Source organism: Podarcis melisellensis (assembly GCF_964234715.1).
Source record: "Podarcis melisellensis genome assembly, chromosome: 12".
NCBI lineage: Eukaryota > Metazoa > Chordata > Lepidosauria > Squamata > Lacertidae > Podarcis > Podarcis melisellensis.
Genome location: NC_138544.1, coordinates 49,976,377 through 50,001,624, shown reverse-complemented (window position 1 = coordinate 50,001,624; position 25,248 = coordinate 49,976,377). Strand labels below are relative to the sequence as shown.

Sequence of the window (25,248 nt, the reverse complement as noted above, 5' to 3'; positions counted from 1 at the left end):
CTGCTTGCCCAATCCACTTGAACAGAAACACACACACACACACACACACACACACACACTTGAATGCATATGCAAATAAAGAACATAAACAGAGTTTGGCAGAATGAAGAAACATATTTGCTCTTCCCCTTGTGGAAGACACTTTATATGCTGCACCTTGTCCCAAATTATTCCCTTCGCCTTTACTTCTCACTCAAATTCCCACTCATATTCCTCCTTCTTAAACTAGGAGGGCCAGTAAAAATGGACTGGCAGCCCCCCACCCCCAAAATTCAATTGAAGTTGACAGCATTGTTTCAGGCTAGGCACCAGATGAATATTTCACCTTCTATAATCCATACTTTCAGCTTTCCCTGCAGGAACAGAAAACCTCTCAGACCTATTGCAAATTCTATTTTCTTTTTTTCTACATACAGATTAAACAAATTAGAAAACACAATAGAGATAATAAATTTTATCGAATGGTAGACATTCAGAGTATTAATACCGTACTTTACCACGTGTAAGACTAGGTTTTTTATGTTAAAATAATTATTAAAATTGGGGTTGTCTTATACACAGATAGTGCCAAGTGTATTTTCTTAATTTTGAGTCGCCCAAAATAGGGGGCGTCTTATACACGTGTGTGTGTGTGTGTGTGTGTTATACACAGAAAAATACGGTATATGGTTGTTGGTTTCTATCACACTTAGCATTATCAAAGAAAAAACAAAGACATACCTATGTTGGGGAAAAATGGCTCTGAACGCTGGCGAATCATGGCTTGCATCTGTCGCTGCTGCTGCTGCTCTTGCCTTTCTTGATCCAAAAGATCTTGCAGCAGAAGCGGCTGTTCTTCTAGCAGAAGAGGCCTCTCTCGATTTTGCTGCTGGGCTAATGTTTGTGGAATCATCATCGGCTGTGGCCCAGGCATACCACTGGGGCCGGGTCGATTTACAGCAGGCACAGTTTGATTACCAGGCTGCACTGCCCCAAAGCTATTAGCTGTCTGGCCAGGAATAAAGGCTGGATTTACCGCTGCCCCTTGTGAGAAGTTATGGCTTATTTGTGGAACCATGTTCACATTAGGTACAGTATTTTCCATGGTTTGACCAGCAGATGTCATTAAAGTTTGTGGCATACTTGAAACAGGGTTGATTTGTGCTGCTGGCTGTGGATTAGGCGGAGAGCCCAGAGGCCCGACATCAGGGTTTTCTGAATTCTCATTAGCTAACAAACTTGTAAGAACAGGAGTGGATCCAGAGATATTGCAAGAACCTTGAGCTGATATTGGAGCAGGGCCCGGAACAGTATCTGGGCTGGGCACAGTGATTTCCTCATTCATATTTGTTTTGCCAGGTAATTCCACATTACGGGGCATCACAGATGTTGCCTCTCCATCATGTAACTCTGTTTCAGTCATAAACTGAGTGCCGGAGGATGCCACACTTACATCTCTTTTTTCACTTTCAGATTTAGTTTCTTCTAACGTGTTTGGAGACATAACTTCTGTTTTAATTTCACTGACTTCAGCAGTTTTTTTCTGAGGAGACGATGCTGCAGGAGTGGCAGCTTTCTCATCCTGATGCTTTTGCTGAGTATCTTCTGCTTTGCCTTGTATTTCATCTATGGGGACATTAAGATCTAGCTCCTCACTAAACATACCTTTTTTGTCACCCAAATCGTGGTCTGGATCAGTGTAGGCAATTATGTCAAATTCGCCTGATCTTAGAAGGTAATCAAGGTGGCGATCATTCGTTTCAAGATTATCTAATGTGTCCAGTTCATCTCCTTTGCCATCTTCTGGGTCTAGATTTAGATTTTCAAGGTCCTCGTCAACTAAATCCTTAACCTCAACACCCTCAAGGTCCTTGACATCTAAATCTTTTACAGAGGAGTCATCAGGATCAAGCTTTTCTTCTAATCCATCAGTGGGTTGGTTGGGAATCTGTAAGTCACTTGCTGCCTCAGTAGGGGTTGTTGTTGGCAAAGAAGCTCCTGAAAAAGCATCATTAACTGGGGGATGACCTAAAGAGCACATGACTAATACAGGGGGGTGGTTGGGATTCACTATAGCTTGCTGACCTGGCGGTAAATGCTCCAAACCCGTTGCCGCATGCAATGGATTGTTTAGGCTTTGAGAATTACGTCTTGTGGGCTCTAGGTGTCTTGGGCCTTGACAGTCCTGTCTAGGTACAAATCCTGTATGTTGTTGATGCTGGGGGACTGTATTTGTAACAGCTGACGAGGAATTAAAAGGAAGTCTTGGCCTGCCTTCGGGTGCTCTGTGACAGAGCTCAATAAATGCCTGCCCCATGATGTTGTGCTGTTGAACCTGAATACCTTGTGGTGGGAAATGCTGTGAGAGTCCAATAGGGTTGCCCATTTGTGGCTTGTTAGGGAGTCTAGGCATGTCAATTGATCTTCTGAGTTGTGGTGGAACTCCAGCACGTTGCATTTGCTGGGGAGGCCCAAGGAAACGTTCTTGACATGGTGGAGGACCATGACCACCTCCAGAAAAACCAAATCTGGGGGAAAAAATATTTGGTTGACTTGGATTGCACATTGTAGAAAGTTTACACAACAAATCAATTTTGTGGGATATTATATCTTTTGAATACACTGATGTGACACCTTTGCCAGCCAATTTACATTCTGACTGGATGTTACTGAAACAAATTATTGGACTAGATGTTCATTACATCTAAAGTAGCAATACATTGCTTATCTTCATAATTTGATGAAATCCAGAGTAGGTGTCAAAACAGAGTGGACTGGTTTAAATTAAGGCAATTTGCATAACTACTGAAATAATCAAGAAAAACAAGTGAAAAAAATAAAGTTTCAGGCTAATCCATGTATTATCTGGGCTAAACAAGCATTTACTGCGATAAGGAAATACAAGTTTGCAATATATTATTTATAGTCTGCCCTTAAACCTACAGTCTCAATAGAGCCTCATTACTGCCCTTTGTTCTGTGCTATATTTTGCACTAAAGAATTTAAACCTACTTGTAGAACAATTTTGAAATTAAGGATACTAAACAAGATCACTTGAAGAGGTTACATATTTTTGCCCCTGCTTCAGTGTTTTTCACAGAAAAACAAATGTTCAGCAGGTTTGATAAAATGGTGATGAATTCAATTTAAAGTGATTGAGTGTAGCCTTTAATGTATGTGCAGCATTACATTCAGATATAATTTTAAACCGGAACATTTTTAAAGGGTCACTTAATATAAGCAACACTTAAAACATATAAAGAACCCACAAATTTATTAAATGATGACATATTTTATGATGAAGTAATCAAGAAGTATACCTAATTCCATGAGGTCTCATTGCCATTCCACCCATATCTCCTGGAAATTGGGGTCTATTAAACTGCCCATCGATGGGAAATCCTGTGAACCTCAGTCCGCTGGGAGGGACAATGGCTGACCTAATATTCCCAGGATATGGAGGAGGAGGTCTGTTAAAAATCTGGTTCAGATTTTCTTGCTGCTGCCATGGTTGAGTAGATCCTGCATGAGGTGCTGTGGTCGGCTCTTGTGGCATTTTCTCTTGACGGATTGCATTCTTCTTTTGTTGCTGCTGCTGCAGAATAATCTCACGTAATTTCTGGCGCTGACAGGGAACAAAAACAATTCAGCTCATTTATTTATTTCATTCTTATCCCACCCTTCATCAGCAAGCGATCCCTGGACAGGTTATATACATAATGAAACATCAAAACAGAACAGTAAATAAAACATTAGAAGACCATAGAAAAAGCACATAAGTAACACATATCTCCTTCCAGTATTAATACCACAAAATCAGTTCCCCTCTCTGCATCAGAAGCCTGAAGGAAGAGATGAGCTTTTGGCTGGTGCTAAAAACACTGAACAATGTCTGCACCAGCCATTATTTCAAGAGGGAGATTTTTCTACAATTGGGGTGTCACCACTGAGAAGATCCTATTTTGTGTAACTGAGTACCCCTCAAGAGATGGGACAAGCAGAAGGACCTCCCTGGCAGTTCTTAAAGCAGAGGAAGGAAAATAAAGGAATATGTGTTCCTTCAGGTATCTCAGTTCTATGTTGTTCAGGGCTTTGTAGTCACTAGTAAACCCTGAAGTGGTTTCACTAGGATACAGACAGTGTTAAAGGCCTGATACTGATGATAAGACTAGACTACTGCTACAGAATACAAAATACCTGCATCTTATAGTATAAAAGAAATGATTTACTAATACAACACAGCCACAATTGATAAGTTCTTTCAACTCTGGCGTCTCATGGTTTTCACAAGCACGTTATTCAACAACAGTAAACTCACTTGTCTTATTTTTTCTGCATCTGCCTGAGACATTGTGGTCTGCGTATTTGTTGCTCCAGCTGTTGGTACTGGGCCAGGAGAAGCTTGGGGGAACTGTTTTCCCTGCAAGCTCATGGAAGAGTTTGCAGATGAGCCCAAGTTCCCCTCTGATCCAGATCTTGGCTGATCTGCAACATCGTGGGGAAGCTGAGGGGTTCCAAAAGTTTCTGGCTGAGGTCTTGGAGTCATTGGAGGTTGATCATAAGGATCACAAGGTGGTGCTGTTGAAGCATGGCTAAAAGAATCTGTCGCAGCAGATCCCAATAGCTTTGGAGGCTGAGAACACGGATCTGATGGCCTTACAAATGTCCCAGGTAAGGTCCTGTTCTGTGATGCCTGCAGATAAGGATCACGATTTGACATTAGGGCTGGTCTACTGTAAGGTTCTGGAATTCCAGGCCTTGGTGTTGCTGGTGGTTGAGAATATGGATCACTACTAACCGGCCTTGGTGTACCTGGAGGTTGGGCATATGGATCAGAATGCCTTTGATTAGCTGAAACCTGAGCAAATAAGTCTCCAGTCTGTGCAGGTCTTGGTGTGAGTGGCTGATGCATGTATGGGTCAACAGCAGTGGGGCGAGGAGTACCCGGAGGCTGGGCATAAGGGTCTGCAACTGGCCGAGGGGTACCCGGAGGCTGGGCGTAGGGATCTGCGACAGGCCGAGGAGTACCCGGAGGCTGGGCATAGGGGTCTGTGACAGGCCGAGGGGTACCCGGAGGCTGGGCGTAGGGGTCTGTGACAGGCCGAGGGGTACCCGGAGGCTGGGCATAGGGGTCTGTGACAGGCCGAGGAGTACCCGGAGGCTGGGCGTAGGGGTCTGTGACAGGCCGAGGGGTACCCGGAGGCTGGGCGTAGGGGTCTGCGACAGGCCGAGGAGTACCCGGAGGCTGGGCATAGGGGTCTGCGACAGGCCGAGGAGTACCCGGAGGCTGGGCATAAGGGTCCTGAGCAACTGCCCTTGAAATAGTTCCGGACTGAGAAAAAGAATCAGCCTGGTTTCGCACTACTCTTTGTGGGTGGGCAAAAGTCTCTTTTATTGCTGGATGTGGAGTCAGAGGAGGCTGACTATATGGGTCATTAGATGGATTGTGTGAAAAGCTATCTACTGGCCTTGGTGTCAAAACAGGCCGTTCATAGGGGTCCACAGACATGCGCCGTGGGGTTGGTGGCATTGAAACATACGGATCTTGTGGGGACAGAGTTGGGCGCATTGGAGTTTTAAATGGGCCAGGACTTCCCTCAACAGCAGGAATGGGAGTCAATGGTGGGCGTGCATATGAGTCAGCAGGAGACATCCGGGGCCTTTGAAACGTATCTGTTCTTGGAGGTGGTTTAGCAAAGGGGTCGCTGTTTGCCACTGATAAAGATGCTTTCCCTGGTTGTTCGGAAATTAAAGGTGATCTTGATATTCCCAAAGGTTTGGAGAAAGGTTCCGTTCCCATTGTAGGCCTGGGTGTATCTGGAGCTTTTGCATAAGGGTCACTGTTGACTGGAGACAAAGAACATGAATCTCTGACAGGTGATGGCCTGCTCCCTGTTGATTCAGATGCTGGAGCTGGCCTGGATAGGGGTGAAGGGGGTGGACAGATATCTCCTGATGTAACAGAATTTATTCTGACAAAGTTTTGATTTTGGTTAACAGGTGGTGGCCTAGGAGTTCCCACCATTTTTGCATAAGGGTCAACAGGAGAAGGTGGTCTGGTAGAGGAGCAAGGGGGAAACATCTGTTGTGATGGTGCCTGGCAATGTGCATCTTGAACAGGCATTCTATTTGGTGCTGCAGGTGGAGGTGGGGCCTGTGGCTTTAAGAAAACATCAGAAGGTGTAGAAGTAGGGGTACCAGGAACCTGTTTTGTATATAATGTCTGTTGTGCAGGAGACATACTTCCATTGCCAGTCTGAGGGGTTAAAGGACTTTGAATCCCACTACTAGGTGTGTCTGAACCTGACTGGTTCAAAAGCTGCTGTGACCCAAGTTGTTGTTGCAGTTGCTGCTGTTGCTGCTGCTCATTTTTCACTTGCTCAAGTTTCTGTGTTGCTTCAATTTTAGCTTGCTGTTTACTTTTCTGACGCATTTGCTGTTTTAGGAAAGGAAAAAACCAGGTTGCATTATAACTATCAGGAAATCAAACAATAGTGAAGAATTCATAAGCACATATTAAGATCATTTGAAAAGTTCCAACAAATTAAGGATATGGGGCCAATTATTTCTAATATGTATATTATTTATGCAGGCTTCCAAATGACTAATATCAAACGTGCAGATCTCTGAAAATATATACTTAAATTTGAAGAAGAAAGACAACCTCTGTTAAAAGATACAGGGACACTGTATAACTTCCTTGGACATTCCTTCCAAGGTGAAAGTACCAGAGGCTTCTGAACTTTATTTTTAAAGGTCCTATTCTGAGTTTCTTATGTCACACAAAATTATCCCTATGGTGGTTTGGCACATGAGCTAACATAGCATGCAGCTCACAATACATTGGTCTACATATGCTAAATTTTATTTCACTAGTGCAGAAAAACCTGCTAACTTTCTTGTGAAACACCATGTGGAAATAATCCTTCATTCATTTGTAATAGTTACGAGTAGCCTCTACAAATGCTCATGACCTGAGAATTACTGTATTTTTTGCTCTATAAGATGCACCAGATCACAAGACGCACCTAGTTTTTGGAGGCGGAAAATAAGAAAAAAAAATATTCTGAATCTCAGAAGCCAGAACAGCAAGAGGGATCGCTGTGCAGTGAAAGCAGCAATCCCTCTTGCTGTTCTGGCTTCTGTGATAGCTGTGCAGCCTGCATTCGCTCCATAAGATGCACACACATTTCCCCTTACTTTTTAGGAGGGAAAAAGTGAGTCTTATAGAGCAAAAAATACGGTACCTTCTACACATGTGGTGCCTCACCGAGAAGCTGAACTATGAAATGGCTTTGAGTTCTCCAGGCATCTGCAGTATGGCGGGGCTTCTTAAACTCTCTAACCACAGGGCCAGTTTGAGGGGCCTAAAACTTACTGAGGCCTACCAGTCTACATAGAGGAGGTACGGGGATGGAGCCAGTCACAAAACGGTAGCAAATGGAGGAAGTTTAATTTAAGCCCCACTTTTTGTTACTTTAAATTGAGAATTCTCAGTTAAGGTGCTAGGATTATGTAGACGTCGCTTCAGAGGCTACCTATACTTGCTGTACACAGCCCATATACAAAGTATATGATAAACTACTATTTCCTTTTCTAGCATCTGATGTTAATTAAGGGCAGTTTTTTCTACAGCTGTACTAGACGAAAGGGGGAATCAAAGACCAAATGCAACACACCTGTCTAAATTTCCACTCTTGCTCATGCTCTGATTCCCTCTGCTTTAATGGGTCCTTAAAGAGTTCAGTGTCGATACGAGAGCTTGGATCAATGCTATCCTGCTGCTGCTGCCTTTTCATGGAATCATTAGACATCTGCACTTTGTTGATCCGTAAGGCAGCTCTATTATCTCGGGCTTTTTGCTGCAAAACAAGCACACATGTAATTTTTTAGACTTGTTTAGACTGATATTGGAAGTAATGCCATTCTTTATTACCAACACAAAAGCCACAAACGGTTTATGGGGTTTGAATAAATTTCACATAGGAAATAAGAAACTAGGACACCCTCGGTTACATTTCCAGAAAGGTAGCCATGTTTGTTTGTTGTAGCGAAAACAAAGAGTCTTATGGTACCTGTGAACTACTAATCTTCCTAGACACACAAAGTAAGGTTAATGCACCTATGTCATATCAAAGGTGCAGTTAACACACACACACACAAAAAACAAAACAAAACACAAACACACTGAAAACAGTACAAGAAAAAGAGTCCTATCCATGTGTTTTGCACCAACAGCAACTTCACTATTTCATTAAACATATGAAGAGAATTAGGACAATATCCGAAATCAAGCTAACCACTGTAAGCACTGAACAGAGCAAATGGGATTTAAAAAAAAAACCACAGACATCACTTCAGTTAATAATATAATCAGTTTAACCATTTAAAAACAGCTATAGGAATTAATTTCCGGATGATGTTCATGATCTTTACTTTTCCAGAGGATCAAATCATCCTGTCAGTTTTTTAAAAAGTTTAGTATGTAAATTCAACACTAGGTTTTTAGAGATGCAAAAGAACAGCCAGAAGAAAGCAGGCATGGCCCCAAATCCATAAAAAGTAAATTAAGGAAACTAACTGAAATTCATGTATGTAAAATGCACTTTGCAGAAGCAGTGTGCTTTATAGCAGTTTTAAAACTTAAAATACTTTTAGACTAATTAATGGAAATCAGAGGCATAACATTTTTTTCTGTTTCAACAAAAATGGCAAATACTCATTACCACATATGGAGCTCTTTCTTGTGAGCTTGCTTTCCTCCACAATTTAGCAATTTGCTTCACTCTTGTAGTCCAATCTGAGAATGCAGAGGAGAAAAAGGAGTAAGATTTTGTTATTTTGCATTGATTAGGAATATCATCAATGCATCAGTAAACATGAAACTGTTGCCTTTTTCAGAATTCAGAAAAGCTGAACTTTATGAAATAAGATTGGTGCCTAACAGATTTTTAATGCAAGGTTTAACTCAGTGGACTTCCTGTACTGGCAAGAGGTTGGATTAGATAAGATTACTTTTAAGGTTCCTTCCAATTTTATGATTCTACAATTTATAACTTACCTGGGAACTCCTCCTTTAGATTTGGAAAATTGATATTTGTGTACAAAACAGGTGCTACAGTTGCCATTTCACCAAGTGCTTCTTCCTTTTCCCACTTAAGAGTGCTTCTCTGCGCGTTAGACATGGTATCACCTTCACCATCCAGTGGTGTAGCAGATGGAACCCAAGAACTGTTGGGATCATTCATCACCGCATTAAATGCTGTATTCTTATCCCTGGCAAAGCAAAGCAAAATAGGGATTTGTTCATTTCAGTATATGGAAATACATTATTCCAACAAACACACACAAATTAGCAACACCTCAAAATTATTAATAATTTTGGTTACTCTAAAACCCAGGAAGAAGAGAAATCAGAGAGCTCAACTCGTTAGCAACATGATAGGTTCAATGAATAGCTATGCTGAAGTAGGGGATATATCAAATTATTCCATTTGACTCACCTTGTGTCTGTGTATGGTGGCTGTGCTATTGTAGAAAATGAGCCTATACCTCCTCCCGGAACCAAAGTTGTATGAGGGAGATGGGGGCTTGGTCCAATTAGGCCATTTATAAGTGGAACTCTTGAAAATGCATTCTCTCCTTTAAAGAAAAGTTGAAAACACAAATAATATTTATTTATAGTAATTTATTTACATGCGGGCTTTTAGGACCTAGCCCACCCAAGGTGGTTCACAATACCATAAAGCACAATAACTTGAACAATCTAAAATATCATAAGTAAAAAACTGATTACTATCTGGAAGCCAATACTCAAGAAAAATAAAATGTAATAGTAGTACTTTGCATATGAAAAGCATACTAAAACTCTGCTTCATTATTTCACAGTACTAAAGTAAACCATTTGAAGGGACATTTTCTGCATACACCAAATATTAAACATTCAAAAATTTTACTCTGTTTTGAAGACTTTGAAAGAAGATAACATCCAGAGACTAAGCTCAAATAACTCTGCCTCTCACATCATGCTATTTTGCAGACTAAAGCCTTGTTTTGGCATTGTTTTCTGGGTTCTGGGATGCTGTACAGAACACAATGTTTGGTTTCAGGAACATATAATGATCCTTACTCCTTGGCTGGAGACAGAAGGAGCTGAAAAGATTTTGGCCAAGCATCCTTGGGTACAGGGGTGGGAACCAATGAAGTAGTGGGGGCAGGGAATCTGTCAAGGGATACCTTTCTTCAGGGAGAATTTGCCAGGAGCTGAGCGACTGTGGGGCAGGGAAGAGAAGAGACAAAAGTGGATGGAATTTGCAGCATTGAAGAATGTTCTCTGCCACCTTTTTTTCCTCTTTCTACCTCTCTCTCACATACAACTCTCTCACACATACAACTTGGTAGAGAAAGGAAGAGTGGCCCTGCTCTAACCAGAGGGTTGGATGCAGCCGCCAGGCCACAGGTTGTTCACTACTGTCCTAGGTAGATAGGAGACAGGCTGTATCAAAAGAAACATATCCACCCTTATAGGATAATTTTATTGATAAAAAATTACAAAAACAATACTCTAGCTTCCAGTTTTCACAAGACTGGGTGAAACTGACTGAATTGTGCGTGAATTGCTAGCAGTTTAGTTGCATTTTTATTTTTCAAAAAATAATAATAAACAAACCTTGATTATGCAAATGCATGAGTTGAGGAGGTGGCGGTGGTGGGGGTTGTGGCAAAGGAGTTGACTGAGTAGCTGAAGGGCTCAGTACAGCAGTAAATAGGTCTTCAACATCCTTTCCTCCCAGCTCTGCAAAACACTGCATGTGAGTATATAAGGTATGGTTGCATTTATTAAGCTTCATAAAATGATATAAAAAAGCAAGAGAACATACCTGGAATCTTGTACAGTTTGCCAAGAATTGCACCTGAACAAAGTAAAATCAACAGAAACATTAGCAAACATATACGTACAGTGAACTGTGGTAATTGCAACTAATTAAAACCAAGCACGAAGTAAATCTAAAAAGAAGTTCCTTCATGAGGCAATGATATAAGAGAAACATTTACCATCTGTGACCATCTTGTCCAGTTCAGGGCTCAGGATTCTATCTAACTGTTCTTCACTCAGTGGCCGTGAACTCTGACTGACACTTTGTGGAGGTATAGAGGATGGATCATCCGATATGGGTCCAATATCTAGTCCAGCTGATGGAAGGAAAAGTATGGTTTTAATTAAAAGACCAGCAATAAGCTGAGGTGCCTAGTTTAACAACTGCTTGGAAAATATATTTGAAGCATATTTTTCTATAACACACCCAACTAAAAAACTCGTTTGGTCTATGAAACAAAGGTTTTGCAAACCTGACTGAATATTATCTTGAATCATAAGCCTCTCCTGATATTAAGAACTTAACAATTCCAACAAGTGATTGGATTATTTTAACATTAGAGGCTTCTTTGCAAATATTCATCAGCAGGTAAGAGTTAACCTATGGACACTACAAAACTGTCTCTGGAATAGTTAAAGGAGGAAATATTTTCTTCAGAACTGATATAGATACATTTACACAGAACTTAATATGGTGTCTAAATCTGGTGAAACAACAATAGCCTGCAGAAATGGATGACTCTACCCTCTTTGGAAGATTCTGCAATTTACTACCTTTTCTAGTGAAGAAGAACATTTGCCAAAGAGAGCCAAGAATACACTGAGGGCTTCTGCCCAAGGCACTATCCTTAGATGTTAGGTGTGGTTTGCCAGAAACATTATTGTGTCTCTTTCCACCTTTGGGCTCTGGGGGTGGCTCTGGGGATGCTCAGCAAAAAAACAACATTCTACTTGGCTTTTCTCCTATACATTAAACAGTAGTAGTTTTTTGTCACAAGTCACTTCCTGGTTCTGTACTTCCTGGAATGGCGTCTGTCATCAATTACAGTAAAAGTGAGACCTCCCTCCAGGCTCTTCTTCCAAGTACATCTCCATCTCCCCTCTGAACTGCTTTCTCTATATTAGAACCTGTAGTACTTCATCTATTCCATAACTGATCTAAATCTGGATTCTGTCTGTTTTTTTGACTTACATTATTTATTCACAGTATTTATATAGGTCACCTTGTAATAATATTCTCAGGGTAGCTCACAACAGGAAATAAAACAATTTAACATTCAGTAACAATGATACTATGAAAGTACAAATACAGCATAAAAACAGTTGCTGAGAATAGAAACAGCTGAAAGCTGAAAGAGATTAAAAAGTATAGGAAAATAAAAAAAGATATTTGCCTCCTGGCACCAAAATGACACCAAGGCAAGTGTAGGTGAGCATCCCTAGGGAGGTCAATCCATAGCTGGGGTGCTACTACTCTAAAGGCCTCTCTCTCCCTTAGCCACTTGCCCATCTCACTTGTAAGGGACACTTGAGTAAGGTCTAGATGGAGAAAGATTCAGGAGCCCTGGTTTTAAATTTATGAAAGGTCTTAAAGTTCAAAATTGTCATCTTGAATTGAGCCTGGAAAGGACTAAGAGCCAGTGAACAGGATGAAGCACTGTGAGATCAGCTTATATTACTCAGTACACCCCAAAGAATTCCAGAGTCCACACACCCCTGACCACTGAAGTTGTGTGAGAGAGGAGAGAGATTAGAGTGGGACAGAAGGATCCAGGATGGGTTTCCCACCTTCTTCACCTTCTACATGATCTGCCCCTGCACAGGATCTCCTTCCTCCCCACTGGACCAAAGCAAGGCTAGCTCTGGACCAAATAGGTGTCCTGGACTTGGCTGATCTGCATTAACTATGGCATCCAAATCATGGTAGTTGTGAGTGGCTCTTATCTTTGAAGAACCTTGCAAACATGTCAAGGCATGCTTTTGAGGATTTGTTCACATGTCCTACTGTGCCAAACTGTAGAAGGCCTAAACCACTTGGAAAAGCTCTGTTGAATGATTAATAATTATACTAGACTTGTTCCTGTTATCACATCACACCAATGAGAGGTGGAACTAAGTATTTCCTCATGTTGAATTGGCTAGTGAACACCATATTGCTAAGCAGCACATGGTCATGGTTGCTGAAGCTCAACTGAGTGAGCTTTAGTCAACTTGTCTCAAGGGGATCTGAAGCCCAGGCTATCTAGATTATTTATGACCTCTCTGTCTTCTTGTGGGTTTCTCCTAATGGGTGATATAGGCATTGGGAGTGGTGGTTGTGTAGGAGATTAGAATGAGGTGGCTGAGAATTTCCAGTCTAAGAATGATAGCATTCTTGGAATTCTACATACAAATGTTACTTAATATGGGTTAGTATCATAAACACACTTAACTTATAGCACTTACCACTTAGTAACTACAATATTTAGCAGTATATGAATTTAAATACTTGGAAATACAATGTTGGCGTCATTGCAAAAAAATAATACTTAAAGAGATAATAGCTTATATAATCTTTAAAAATAATGACTCCAACCTTATGTTTTATGCTTGACAAAGTTGCACTGTCCATCCAGGGCCAAATTAAAACCTGATATTAACTTTTTATTCATGCTTTTCATAATAAAACAAACTAAATTAAAAACAAGTCTATCACTGTGATGCTCTATAAAGCATACTTAAATAGTGCAGGAGGAAGGAAACGTGTTACTTTGTACTGTGAAAGGCACACACACAAATCCAGTTATTCACAACATTTTAAAACAAAATTCTGAAACACTACTAGGTGCACTGCACAGGCAGGTATTTAACATTGCACAAGACTCTGCACACAGAGATAGTGAAACATGAAAGCATTTTTAGTGACATGGAATATATTTACACATGCAAAAATAAAAAAATCAGCCGAAACCACTAGGAAAGATGACTACTTCTAACCATGAATCACCCACTGTTTATTTCCTTACCAAAAGGGGAGGATGAGCTCTCAACCTGGAAAGTGCATAAATCAAGACCTACAAGATCCAAACCAGATAAAATGGATGATTATAACAAGAAAGAAAGAAAAGGAGAGGCTGAAAAAGCAAGAAAGAATATAAACCAAAAGTATATACAGCTGCATGCTAAAAATAGTACATGGGAATGCCAGACACCAACAAGATTTTTAAAAGTTATCCCCACATCAATAAAGTGCAAAGTAAAAAAAAGTGCAGATTTATTGATCAAAGCAAGAAATAAGAAAGAGTCCTTTGCTTGCTGAAGCATACTTATGGTATAACAAATACATATATAAATAGTTGCATAATACCATGAACAGGATGATTTTATAAATCAAGACAAATTTCACAAAACCAACAAGAACTTATACATGTACCTGAATGATCCCCAGATTTCACTAAATCATCAGAAAGAATTCCAAGTATGTCATCATCAGTGCTCAGCACAAGGGCAGCTAATGGGTCATCCGAGGTACCTACAGAAAACAGGTGCTTTACACAATGAGCTTATCCACATTTACCTTTTATTCTGCTCTTTCAAGGCAGAGGTCTGTGCTTTAAAGCTCCATATATGAGTGTGTTTTGGTTGGTCTTTTTGCCCTGAGCTTTCCCTGCAATGACCCTTCTTTAAAGCCAAATTGGAGCAAATGTGAATCTGGGTTTTCAGTGGACTGACATTTGTTTTGATTGGACTTTAAAGAGTGGGTTTTTGACCCCAGGGGAAAGCTCTGGAGCAATGAAAAATGGAGGGTACTTGGACACAGCACTTTATATCACAGTCCTTGCCTAGAAAGAGTGGAAGCAAAGTCAGTGTGGAAAAGCCCTTAATCATAACAACTGTGATCCCCCATGTTATTTATCCATTTGCTCTGAGCTGAAGGGTTTTTAACAAGTATTATTTTGAGAATGTGTTTCTCCAATCAGATACCTTTCTTTTATTTTCTCTTTATGAAAAGGAGGCTTGAATGTTTCTTTGTAAACAGAAAGCTCAAATTTAAGTAAACAGTTGAAACACCATTTAACACTTTGGGAATTGGCCTACAATGACTTAAATCAGGGCAAGAAACTGGCAGGCCATGGGTAGGATACAGCTCACCCACAGCACCCCACCTCCTCCCCAGCTATTCCTACAGATTTTAGGCTTGAAAAAAAGCCTCCTATTTGGAGCCCATAGAATCCTTTTTCCAAGCTTAATTGCAGTGCAGGAGGCCATGGGGGGAGGGAATCACAGCTGTGATCCTCTTCTGGAAACAACCTCCACTGTAATTAGGCTTGAAAACAGCCGTACCAGTGGAAGGCTTTACTCAAGCCTAATTGCTATGGGTGCGGGGATGGATTTCACAAAGGGGGCAGCTAGGAAGGGAAGGGTTAACCATGCAATCTCTGTGAGGGTCACCCTCTTTGGCAATTAAGACTGATAAGGCCTATTTGAGTGTATGTGTGAAAAAGAGTGAGATCCTGCATATATGTATGTGTGTGCAGCATAATTATGTGGTGTGTGCAATACATTTATGTGGGCACATCAGCTCCTGCAGTACTTTAGGCCCATGCCCTTGTGTTTGGGCCTTACTCACCGCTGGCATGTAGGTGCCAGAAAGTGGCCTACGGCTGAAAAAAGTTCCTCACCCCTGTGTTCAAACAGCTTGGATCCATAGAACACCTTCCTCATATAATAAACATAGACTGTAATGTCAGCCACTGCTGTCCTGGCCCAGGCTTCATAATCTTTGGTTTTATACCATCTGCACTCCAGCAATTTTCTGAACTGCTTCAGAAACATGAGCTCTTTGGTAAATCAGGGGGATTCGTGTCACTATAATGAGAGAGTATACTCAAGAGCCACTGTCCAATTGCTGCCATCTGCTGACAAGACAATGTAGCTATCAGACTTGAGTACAATTCCACCCCTTCCAACAGTGTTGGAAACCTATAGGAACTGTAAACTGCCAGAAGGGCCATAGCTCAGCAGTAGAGAACACACTTACAGAGAATACTAATTAATAAGATAGCTAAGGAAATTATTCAAAATACTTTCCCTAACCAATGTCCTTCTACCAATCCACCCAAAATTTCTGCTTTTAAGAACTCTGCTCTTAAGTACCCCTTACCAAAAGAAACAAAAACATACAAGCCAGTGTACCTTGTATTCCAGATTTTGATGGAGCTGGAGTGGAAGTTGAGCTAAGAAGTGGATCTGAAGATGGATCTAGGAAATTTGTGTTCAAATTTGCTTTGCAAGAAATGTTAAGGCTCTCTTCACATAAATTATCTAAACTTGGTTTTCTTTGTCTACTGGTATCTAGGAGGTCTTTTCCAAAGAAGGCTTCCTACAATGAAAAACAAACACATTCCCCACATTTGAGCATTGGAACACAAAACCAAAACCTGATTTCTTTACATACAAAACTATTGTTCACCCAATTTAGTTCATTCTAATGTTAACTTTGTGGCTAGGACATAGTAAAATTAAACTCAACACAAATGACTATTTTTTTAATGTAAAGTTCTTGAAGTTAATCCATTGCTCTTTACTTCCTATTCAAATACTTGTATCCTATGAAAAAAGAAGAAACATTTCCAATTTGGGGCAATTTCCCCATACTCAACAGCTCCCCATGCCCATCCAAGGTTGTTCAGGAAGCCTCCTGACCCCTTGGATAAGCTTTTTGGAGCACACAGACAGCTGCTAGAGAGAAGAGTAGATGGGGAACTTTTCTTCTGCGAACTTGGTTCAATTCACCTATCTTAGCATACAAGCTAGGTAATATATGGTGAAAAGAATTAAGTTCTCCATATTGCTCCATGCTGCTGAAAAAATAGCCTCTGTTTATAAGAATCAGTATACAAAATTAAATCCTCCTAGCAAGGGCAAAGTATTTTCATCTGAAGCATCTATACCAACATTAATACAGACATTTGGGTTATGTCTGAATAACATTCTATTGTTTTTGTTGGAAAACAAACGAAACAGGAAAATTAGAAGGAAAGGTGTAATTTATGCTTAATAGCAAAAGGAGGCTGTTGAAACGATCTCTCTTTATGCAAAATCAACTTAGAGTGATAATGAATCACACAACTGGAAAGCAAATGTTTGTGTTTTACACCGATTAACAGTTTATTCAATATATGCAAATGCTAATCTTAAGCAGCACACTACGCATAGCAATGACTATACCTGCAAGTACGCTGGGAAGATTTCTTCAAGCTTGTTTTTCTTCTTCCTGTAACGCTTTTTAATTTTTTCTGTATTCTCTGAAACAGGAGTAGTTTCATCAACGGGTGTATCTAGTAGCTGTTCACTCCAACCTAACAATGACAATCATGCACAATAACAAATTTACTTATAACTCTTGCCCACTCTTGAGGTACTGCCCCACTCTGTTTAGCATCTGTACATCTCCTTAGTTTAAAACAGCAATATTATAAAAATTACAATAATGCAGAACTGCAGAGATGGACCAATTCAGCAAATGATGCGTAATGCTTTCTTAAGGTATTCAGAGATGCTAAGTGAAATGAAACAAAATCTACAAAATTATTACCAGGCTGAATTGAGATAACTGTGAAATAATTGCATTCGAGGAAGATAGGGAATGGTTTTTCTTCAACATAAAATGAATACTGAATACTGTATACCAGGGACGTCTAACTCCCAAGAGACTGCGATCTACTCACAGAATAAAAAACTTGCAGTGATCTACCCCTTGGGGGGAGCGGCGTTTCATGTAAACCTGTTGGATATCACTGCTATATACTGTAGATAGCATATCTGTATTTGTATACATTTTAGTAACAGCCTCATAAGTGACAAATGCTATTTTTAAACAAATAAAATTTGTTACTGAATTAAACCTCTTAAAAGGATGTTTCATTTAGGTGCTTTCAATTAATTCTCATTATATTATCATTTTATATTAGCAGGATTGTTATTTTTCTCTTGTCAACCAAATGATACTGTGCACAGTTATTCAGCTACTGAAGTGACACTTAAATACATTTAGCACCTTTTCAAGTGTTAAGGAAATGTCTGCAGTGTGTCAAGATATGGAACCTACACATCACCACCTACGTTATGAAAAGCATCAGGAGAGATTTCTAAAAGATTGAGGGGAATTCCTACTTTTGATGAGCATTATTAGGTAACTGAACAAGTCAGTTATGGGTAAATCAATATAATCAATCCAACTGCAGTATCATCCACTCTGCAGTTACTGTCCATTCCTAAAACAAAGCTATGGTAACATAGCATTTCATTAACACTGCCTTCATAATGATACAACCTATTGAGACAACAAGACCCAAACTCCAAATTCTTGATTAAGGTAAAATCCCTGGTTCTAAACAGAGCATAAAAAGTATTGGGGTTTGTGTACATGTTATGTAAGGAGGCATTTAACCAGGTTAAACTAATTTATCAAGAGCAGATGCTATCACTACAATTTTTTAAAAGGTTGCACTGCAAGAAACCCACTTGTCGGTTTTCCCTCAACACTACTACATTACCTGTAGCCACCTCCTGACAGGCAATTCTGAGTATAAATGGGCAGCATGAGACAGTGTGAACAGATGGCAGAAACAAGGTGAGATGGGTGGGTGAGCAAGCAGTTGCAGGTGAGGGGGAGAAGAGTTTTATTTGGCCCACAATTTAAGTAAACTGACCTAATTCACACAGATCAGAATGCAGTGATCCTTCCTCTGAATTTCACAATACAGTTTTTTTTTTTGCTTAAAAACATACTGAAGTATGTAATTTAGGATAAAATATTTATAGAAATGCAAACATTAAAATAAAATGTTTATTTCAATATGTATTTTGCAGTAAAATACTGCAAAAAAATAAAGAATTAAATAACAATTTTCATAGTTTTTTTTTAATCCAAAGATTAATGCGCAAATGGTATGGAACAGGCTTAAGAATAAACACATGCAAAATTAATATGAACTGCTCAGGACAGGCATTTTTAAAATGATGCTTCAGGAATAAGTATGTGCTATGGGAAGTGCTGAAAATACAGATGTGGAGAAAACCAGTAGTTAATTTTTTAAAAATTGCATTATAATGAATCTTAACAATATAATGCTCCTATATTGGAGTACATGTTGCTATAGTGACAGATAATTTAACATAACTATCAGTGTCACATTTAAGTGGTTGATTCACATAATTAGTACCCACTTTCATCTCTGCTGGGTATCTGCTCAGATACAGAGCCAGAGGAGTCCTTCCTTGAAAGAGATCGTTTTGTTTTTCCCTGTCCTGTACGACTCCGCTGACGTACCATAAATCCACCAATGCCTGTAAAAACACACACACATAATAACACCTTGAATTTATTTGAATTAGGAAAACATACTTGGATTTCACCTTTTTGTAGATTCACAAACACTAAAGTCCACTTTAAGTATAAAATTGGAAGTGGATACACAGTACATATTTAGTAAGCACCTGGCTCTACATCATAATACAAGAGGTGGTAATGCAATTTATTTTACACTACTACAATATGTGTCCAGGAGCTTTGAGTGATCCAGATGCGTGGTCCTGAGATGTATATGTAATGAAAATGATGCACCAGTGCCTCACACACTATAGCAGGGATAGTGAACCCTTGATCCGTGGGCAGCAAGCCATGGCCAACTGCCCCACTCCTGATGTCATATGTAATATCAGGTGAGAGTCTTAAAGTGTTTCCAATTACAGTATTCTCTGGCAAGGGAGGCTTGCTGTCAGTGCCAATCAGCAGTGACAATAAGCTTTCAAGAATCAACTAACTGCTACAGAGTTCTCATCAGAAAAGAATTAGAATGGAAAGCATCTGCCAAAAACCCAATGACTATAGACCAACACAGGAGAATATGATGTCTATCTAGCCAACTTAACCAGATGGAATACAGTATGGAAGGGTGAAACAGAATGTCCTTTCATTCTTGCCGAGAGGATAATTTACTGGGTAAGACATTAGGTAGAAGTACAGACGAAGTACAGACGTTGGGAGAGTTAGGAACAAACTGATTAGACCTACAGATGTTTAGACCTACTGATCCTTGTGGAACATGCAAAATTCCCTCATCCTACATGTATAGAAAAAGAGTCTAATTTGAAACGTTTGGATTATGTTGTTGTGACAAGGAAAACAATATTCCAACTTCACTTTCAAAACTGGTGTCCCCCTTCCTGATACAGACTGTCTAGAGTTATTATACTTTGCACATGCACTGGGGCAGAAAATAAATTTCTTTTAACTGCTACAGTAGTTATTTGCTTTAATGAAAGGTGCTCTAACAGCACCGCCATGATAGTGTGAGGGGGAGATAGTGTGTGCGCACATATACATTTTCCTGTCTTATACAGCGGAAGCAAACCACTCAGAACAGCAGGCCACCTATCTGGTTTAATGATCCATTGGCAAGTTTCAATACAAAATTAGTACTTAAGAGAATGATACGGGTAGTTCTCCTGTTTCACAACATTGGAACACCATTCTTTAGAATCAGAAAGGAAATGAATTGTAACCCAATTAGAGGAAGCCGTAATATACAACAAACAGGGAAGAGATAATTCTCAGCAAAATCTTATCAAGTTTGTAAGTTAAAAGATTATTTACATATAGATAATAAATATAAACCTAATGAATATGCAAACATCTGGAGCATGTACTCTACCAGGTCTGTATGGTTTTCTCTTTCTCTTTTTAATCCCCTCAGTTCCTTCTACTCCCTTAGGATCATCATCTGCAGGCTCCCGTTCAGGGCTTGTATCAGATTTTCCCTCACAGTCCATGAGATCTCCTTCTGAATTTAAACACACACAAACACATAAAACAATTATAAAGTAAAATCCATAGGGAGTTGTCATTTTCTCTTACAGAATTCTGCCTCACCTCTCAGGAAAAAGCTTCCTAAGGTATGAAATGGCATATATAAAATAATGAGCATAATAAAATCACACACAATTTTGAATGACAGCATACTGAAGTAGTAGTAGTAAAAACAGACTCTGCTAAAATCAAATGCCGGGAAAGGACAGAAGGTATAAATGCTACTACGGATGGTGACTGACGTGCAGAGAAAGGTGTGGAATTTCAGAGGAAGGGTGCCATAACTGAAAAGGCCCTGTTTGCCACCCAATGCACCTCTGATGGTGGGGTGGGGGGTGTACTGAGTAGAGCTTCCAAGTTCAAGTAGTTCTTCTAAGTCTGCCCGGGCCTGGGTCATCTAAGGTTCATCTGGCTTGGATGTCATTAGGACATGTGTACTTGTGCCCAGGTCCCATTTCTTCAACCTGAGTAGCAGTTGGCAGTCAGTAAAAGTTGCTAAAAGGTACTGAAGTTATGGAAGACAGCTGGGCATCCTGTTTAGGGGAGTTTTTAATGTTTGATGTTTTATCATGTTTTTAATATTCTGTTGTGAGCCGCCGAGAGCGGCTGGGAAACCCAGCCAGATGGGCAGGGGTATTATTATTATTATTATTAATAATAATAATAATATATTTCATTACATGGGTTTCATTATGCAAGTCGTCTTTCTACTATGTGTCAGTACGTATTGTACTAGTCAGGTATTTCTCATTAAAGTTAAAATCCATTCATGACCTATGTATCTCCTTATATAACATCACCATTGTGAAAGTCTAACATCCCTTTGCTAATAAAGGTACTGGGAATTAATTGCTTATGTCATAGCACTTACACCAACATGGAAGGGCTCCAGATGCCGTGGTGGAGTACCTGTTTTGCATGCAAAAGGTTCCTAAAGCCGCTGATAGGCAGAGCAGGCAACCAAAGAGTTATATATAGTTGGAAGTTTTCTTGGAGATAATCTAGTCCAAACCTCTGCTACATGCAGATCTATAACATTCTGTCTACTGAAGGGCAAAATTTCTGGTTCTATTCTGGAAGACCTGAACTACTGAAAATCCCAACTGCCTCAATATCCTCCTACAACCCATGTCCTTCTGTAAACTGCTTCTATTGTTAACAGCGACATACAGCACAAAGCAACAATTACCTCTACTGTCATCCATCTCGCCATCCCTTGAGTGTTCTGATTGGATGTCAGGCAGGGTCTGGAGTACAGCCACACTATTCTGGTTTATAATCTTCAACTTGAGCTTTGGCTTTGTCCGTTTTCTTCTTGGTACAACAGCACTGAGGCTCTGTAACTGAGACATCCCTGTTTCTGTCAGACAGACTCCATCCTGAGTGTATGTCTTCGGTGGGTCTATGAAATTTGCATGAACCATAACAGGAATACACAATTTTAATAGCCTTAGCTTACAAGCATTGTGTAACTATATTCCACCCCACCCCCAACTTTAAGGAAATTGCAATTAACATACTAACAATTATCAATTGTATCATCAGAGCAAAAGAAATAAAAATGAGCAGAACTATTTCTGAAGTAAATCAACATTGGTTCAGAATAACACAAAGCTTTTCCATTGATATATTATTTATTCCAATCTGATAGAAAGAACAAATGACTGGTTCACATGTCATGCTAAAGTCAACCATGGTTTAGCAAAAGTGTGTGGGTTCCCAGAGTCTAGGAATAGTCCTCTCTGATTGTTTTACTGCTGCACCATGCTGAACCAAGCCACGACATCTGAATCTGGGCTTCAAGTTTTGCTTTTTCCAGACTAACCATGAGCACTAACCAAGGTTTGTCCTATGGTTTATGGTTTTTTCCAGGACAGCCTGGGTTCAGATGGCACACTAAGCCAAACTATGGTTTCACTAAAGTGTGGCGAGTGAATTACCAGGGGGGAAGCAGAAATGAGCTCCTCCCTGGAAACCTACATGGTCCTGCTAAGCCAAAATTTGGATTAGCATGAAATGCAAACCAAACCATCGTTTCTTTACAGAAATGAGCTCCTCCCTGGAAACCTACATGGTCCTGCTAAGCCTAAATTTGGATTAGCATGAAATGCAAACCAAACCATCGTTTCTTTACAGTTTTCTTGATTGCTTCCTTCAGATATTTATTCATGCTATCACCATAGCAGAAGTACTTTGACCCTGCAAAGGTTCTACTCAAACTGAGTCCAAGGAAAACCCCATAAAGGCTGTTCCATAAGCAATTTATAGCAGTGCTCATGTTAAGGGAGAAAAGGTAACAAATTAATGAAATCCAGAAAAAAACCACCCACTAAAATGTCCCATTTCAGCCCTGTTTTTGGCTCACTTAAGGGATTTACTTAAACAAAAAATCTGCCTGTTTCATAAATTTTGAAGAGCAGTCGCATGCTCAAAAAACCCAAAACTTATAAGCACACACTTTTAGTAAGAGGCGATATGATGACAAAAGATAAAAAGAGCTAAGAAACCTATTGATACAATGTAGAACTTATTTCTAGGTTAAGCAGTAACCATGTTAGGGGGAAGAAATAAAGAATTTTAAAAGTTACCAAATTCCTTTGCTTTTGTTATAATTTGAGTGGCAACTGATGGTTCACAGCATTCAGAGGAAGGCACTGAAAGATAAAAATTGAAATTGGCGGTGAGTCCTGGAAGACCTGCTCCCTGCCTTGCAGGCCTTTTCCACATGGCAGTGCCCTTATTGACTCCAGCTACAAAAGCTGAGGCTGCTCAGGAAGCCGGATATCATCTTGTCTGTCTCAGTGCAGACCCAGGTCATCAAGTCTGAGCTTCCACAGCTGCCACCCTCCGCCATAAACCACCATTGGCAGGACTGGCAGCAACAAAACTAGATATGTTCTATGTTTATAATAGTATTTTATTCTCTTGTAAACTATGCTACTTTAAATGTGCATTTTATATTGGACTTCCTTTAGTAATGTTTTATTTTGAAATCTTTTAAGATAATACTATAGTTTCCTGTTATTTATATTGCTTTGGCTGTGTACCCTATAAATGACTTTCTTCAGTAACATTTTATTATAGATTGCTTTATTTGATGTTTTAATGTACTGTAAACCGCTTTAAGATTTTTCCCCTTAAAAATATAACGCGGTATAGAAATGAAATGAATAATGATGTTGTTGCTTGTATTAAAATATATAATCCTCTATAACTATAGTTTTTGATGTTGGTATCATTTGTAATCTTCTGCAAGTCTCTTGTGCTCAGGCATGTCGGAAGAGCATTATTAAATTTTTGAAGAATTGAATTTTTTTTAGGTTAATAAATTTCAGTTGACATTCACTGTTACCAGGAATACACTGGAAGGCTGAATATACAAATTAAAAACAACTATGTGCTAATAATGTGTTGAAGAAATACTTAAATTTCTGGAAGCACTAGGAACAATCTAAAGACCATTAATTCCATAACAGCTCTCACTGAAAGCAGTAAAGCTTACAGCCTAATTCCATGCATGCATACCTGCAAATTATTTTTTTTCTGACCTGTTTTTACCCACAGCACCAGAACATCTGCCAAGGCACCTATGCACACAATTTCTTACTGATATACCAGAAGATCTCTGGCAGCATAACTGCTGACTCTCTGGTGGGTCTTCCTCTCTGCTGGTAGAGTAGCACTTACACAACTTCCAAAGGACCCTCAGTTGGCCTTTGGCTGGCTTTAAGATTGCTCCTTTAAACCAAGCCCTTCTCCGGGTTGTGAGAGAAAGCACCATGTACCATTTGTCCCTTTCAACAATAGCATTCATTTATTTTATTTCTTTGTATGCACAGCCTGCTCCATCTTGAAAAATCTAGGCAGGTATCAATTAATTTTTAAAAAAATGTAAATAATGCCTTTAAAATAAAATGAAAATCTAATTTGATGTAAACCTGAACAAGTTTATTTTTTAATGGTGTGGGAAACAACATTCCATAGAGGTTAAAGCCTGGATAATTTGAGAGACGGGGGGGGGGGGGGATGGAAAGACAGAAGCACATTTGGGAAGCCAAAGAGGCAGCAATCCCATTTGACTTAGAAATAGCTAATTAAGACAAAGCATGATAATTTCAGAATTAACTAGCAAGAAATAGTATGGACAGACAGTGATTTGGATGTGGCAGCTGGCAGATTAACATATGAAGAAAACAAGAAATATAAGTTAGTTTAGAAATTATTAAAAGAATGGGGTTGTGCTAAAGAGTATATGAAAAAACATTGTTCTGGAGTTAGTATATTGGTATGTAATGAATGATGCTTTACAGGGTTAAAGAATAAGAAAAATGGTGTAAAAAAGCACAAAGATGGAAGTAATCTAATTAGACACAACAATACAGTAAGCGTAAATTTTTTGAGGTCTTAGAACAAAGGAAGGAAGTCAATTTGTGTTTATGTATGTAATGATATGGTTTTGTTCTGTAGATGTGTGCTTTTTCGTTTTTGTTTAGTTTTGTTTCCTTTGCCTTTTTTTCTTTTTTTATTTTCCTTTTCTGTT

At 39.5% G+C, this 25,248-nt stretch overlaps 1 protein-coding gene across 10 annotated transcripts in view; it reads right to left on the bottom strand.

Annotated features, from left to right (window-relative positions):
* The window catches only part of KMT2C (lysine methyltransferase 2C), a 151,311-nt gene that overhangs the window by 29,269 nt on the left and 96,794 nt on the right, over positions 1-25,248 (bottom strand). For 7 of the 10 annotated variants that reach the window (XM_081931326.1, XM_081931325.1, XM_081931330.1 and 4 more), the window contains 18 exons: positions 23,297-23,362; positions 21,898-22,110; positions 20,554-20,682; positions 19,067-19,186; positions 17,066-17,196; positions 16,031-16,217; positions 14,268-14,366; positions 13,861-13,908; positions 11,035-11,172; positions 10,860-10,892; positions 10,649-10,774; positions 9,483-9,621; positions 9,041-9,255; positions 8,706-8,779; positions 7,659-7,841; positions 4,298-6,415; positions 3,300-3,604; positions 721-2,507 (listed from right to left, as the gene is read on the bottom strand). In XM_081931326.1, coding sequence (XP_081787452.1) covers positions 721-2,507; positions 3,300-3,604; positions 4,298-6,415; positions 7,659-7,841; positions 8,706-8,779; positions 9,041-9,255; positions 9,483-9,621; positions 10,649-10,774; positions 10,860-10,892; positions 11,035-11,172; positions 13,861-13,908; positions 14,268-14,366; positions 16,031-16,217; positions 17,066-17,196; positions 19,067-19,186; positions 20,554-20,682; positions 21,898-22,110; positions 23,297-23,362 — 6,111 coding nt within the window. The remainder of the gene's footprint in view (positions 1-720; positions 2,508-3,299; positions 3,605-4,297; positions 6,416-7,658; positions 7,842-8,705; positions 8,780-9,040; positions 9,256-9,482; positions 9,622-10,648; positions 10,775-10,859; positions 10,893-11,034; positions 11,173-13,860; positions 13,909-14,267; positions 14,367-16,030; positions 16,218-17,065; positions 17,197-19,066; positions 19,187-20,553; positions 20,683-21,897; positions 22,111-23,296; positions 23,363-25,248) is intronic. The other 3 variants (XM_081931328.1, XM_081931324.1, XM_081931327.1) reach the window with 3 other exon arrangements.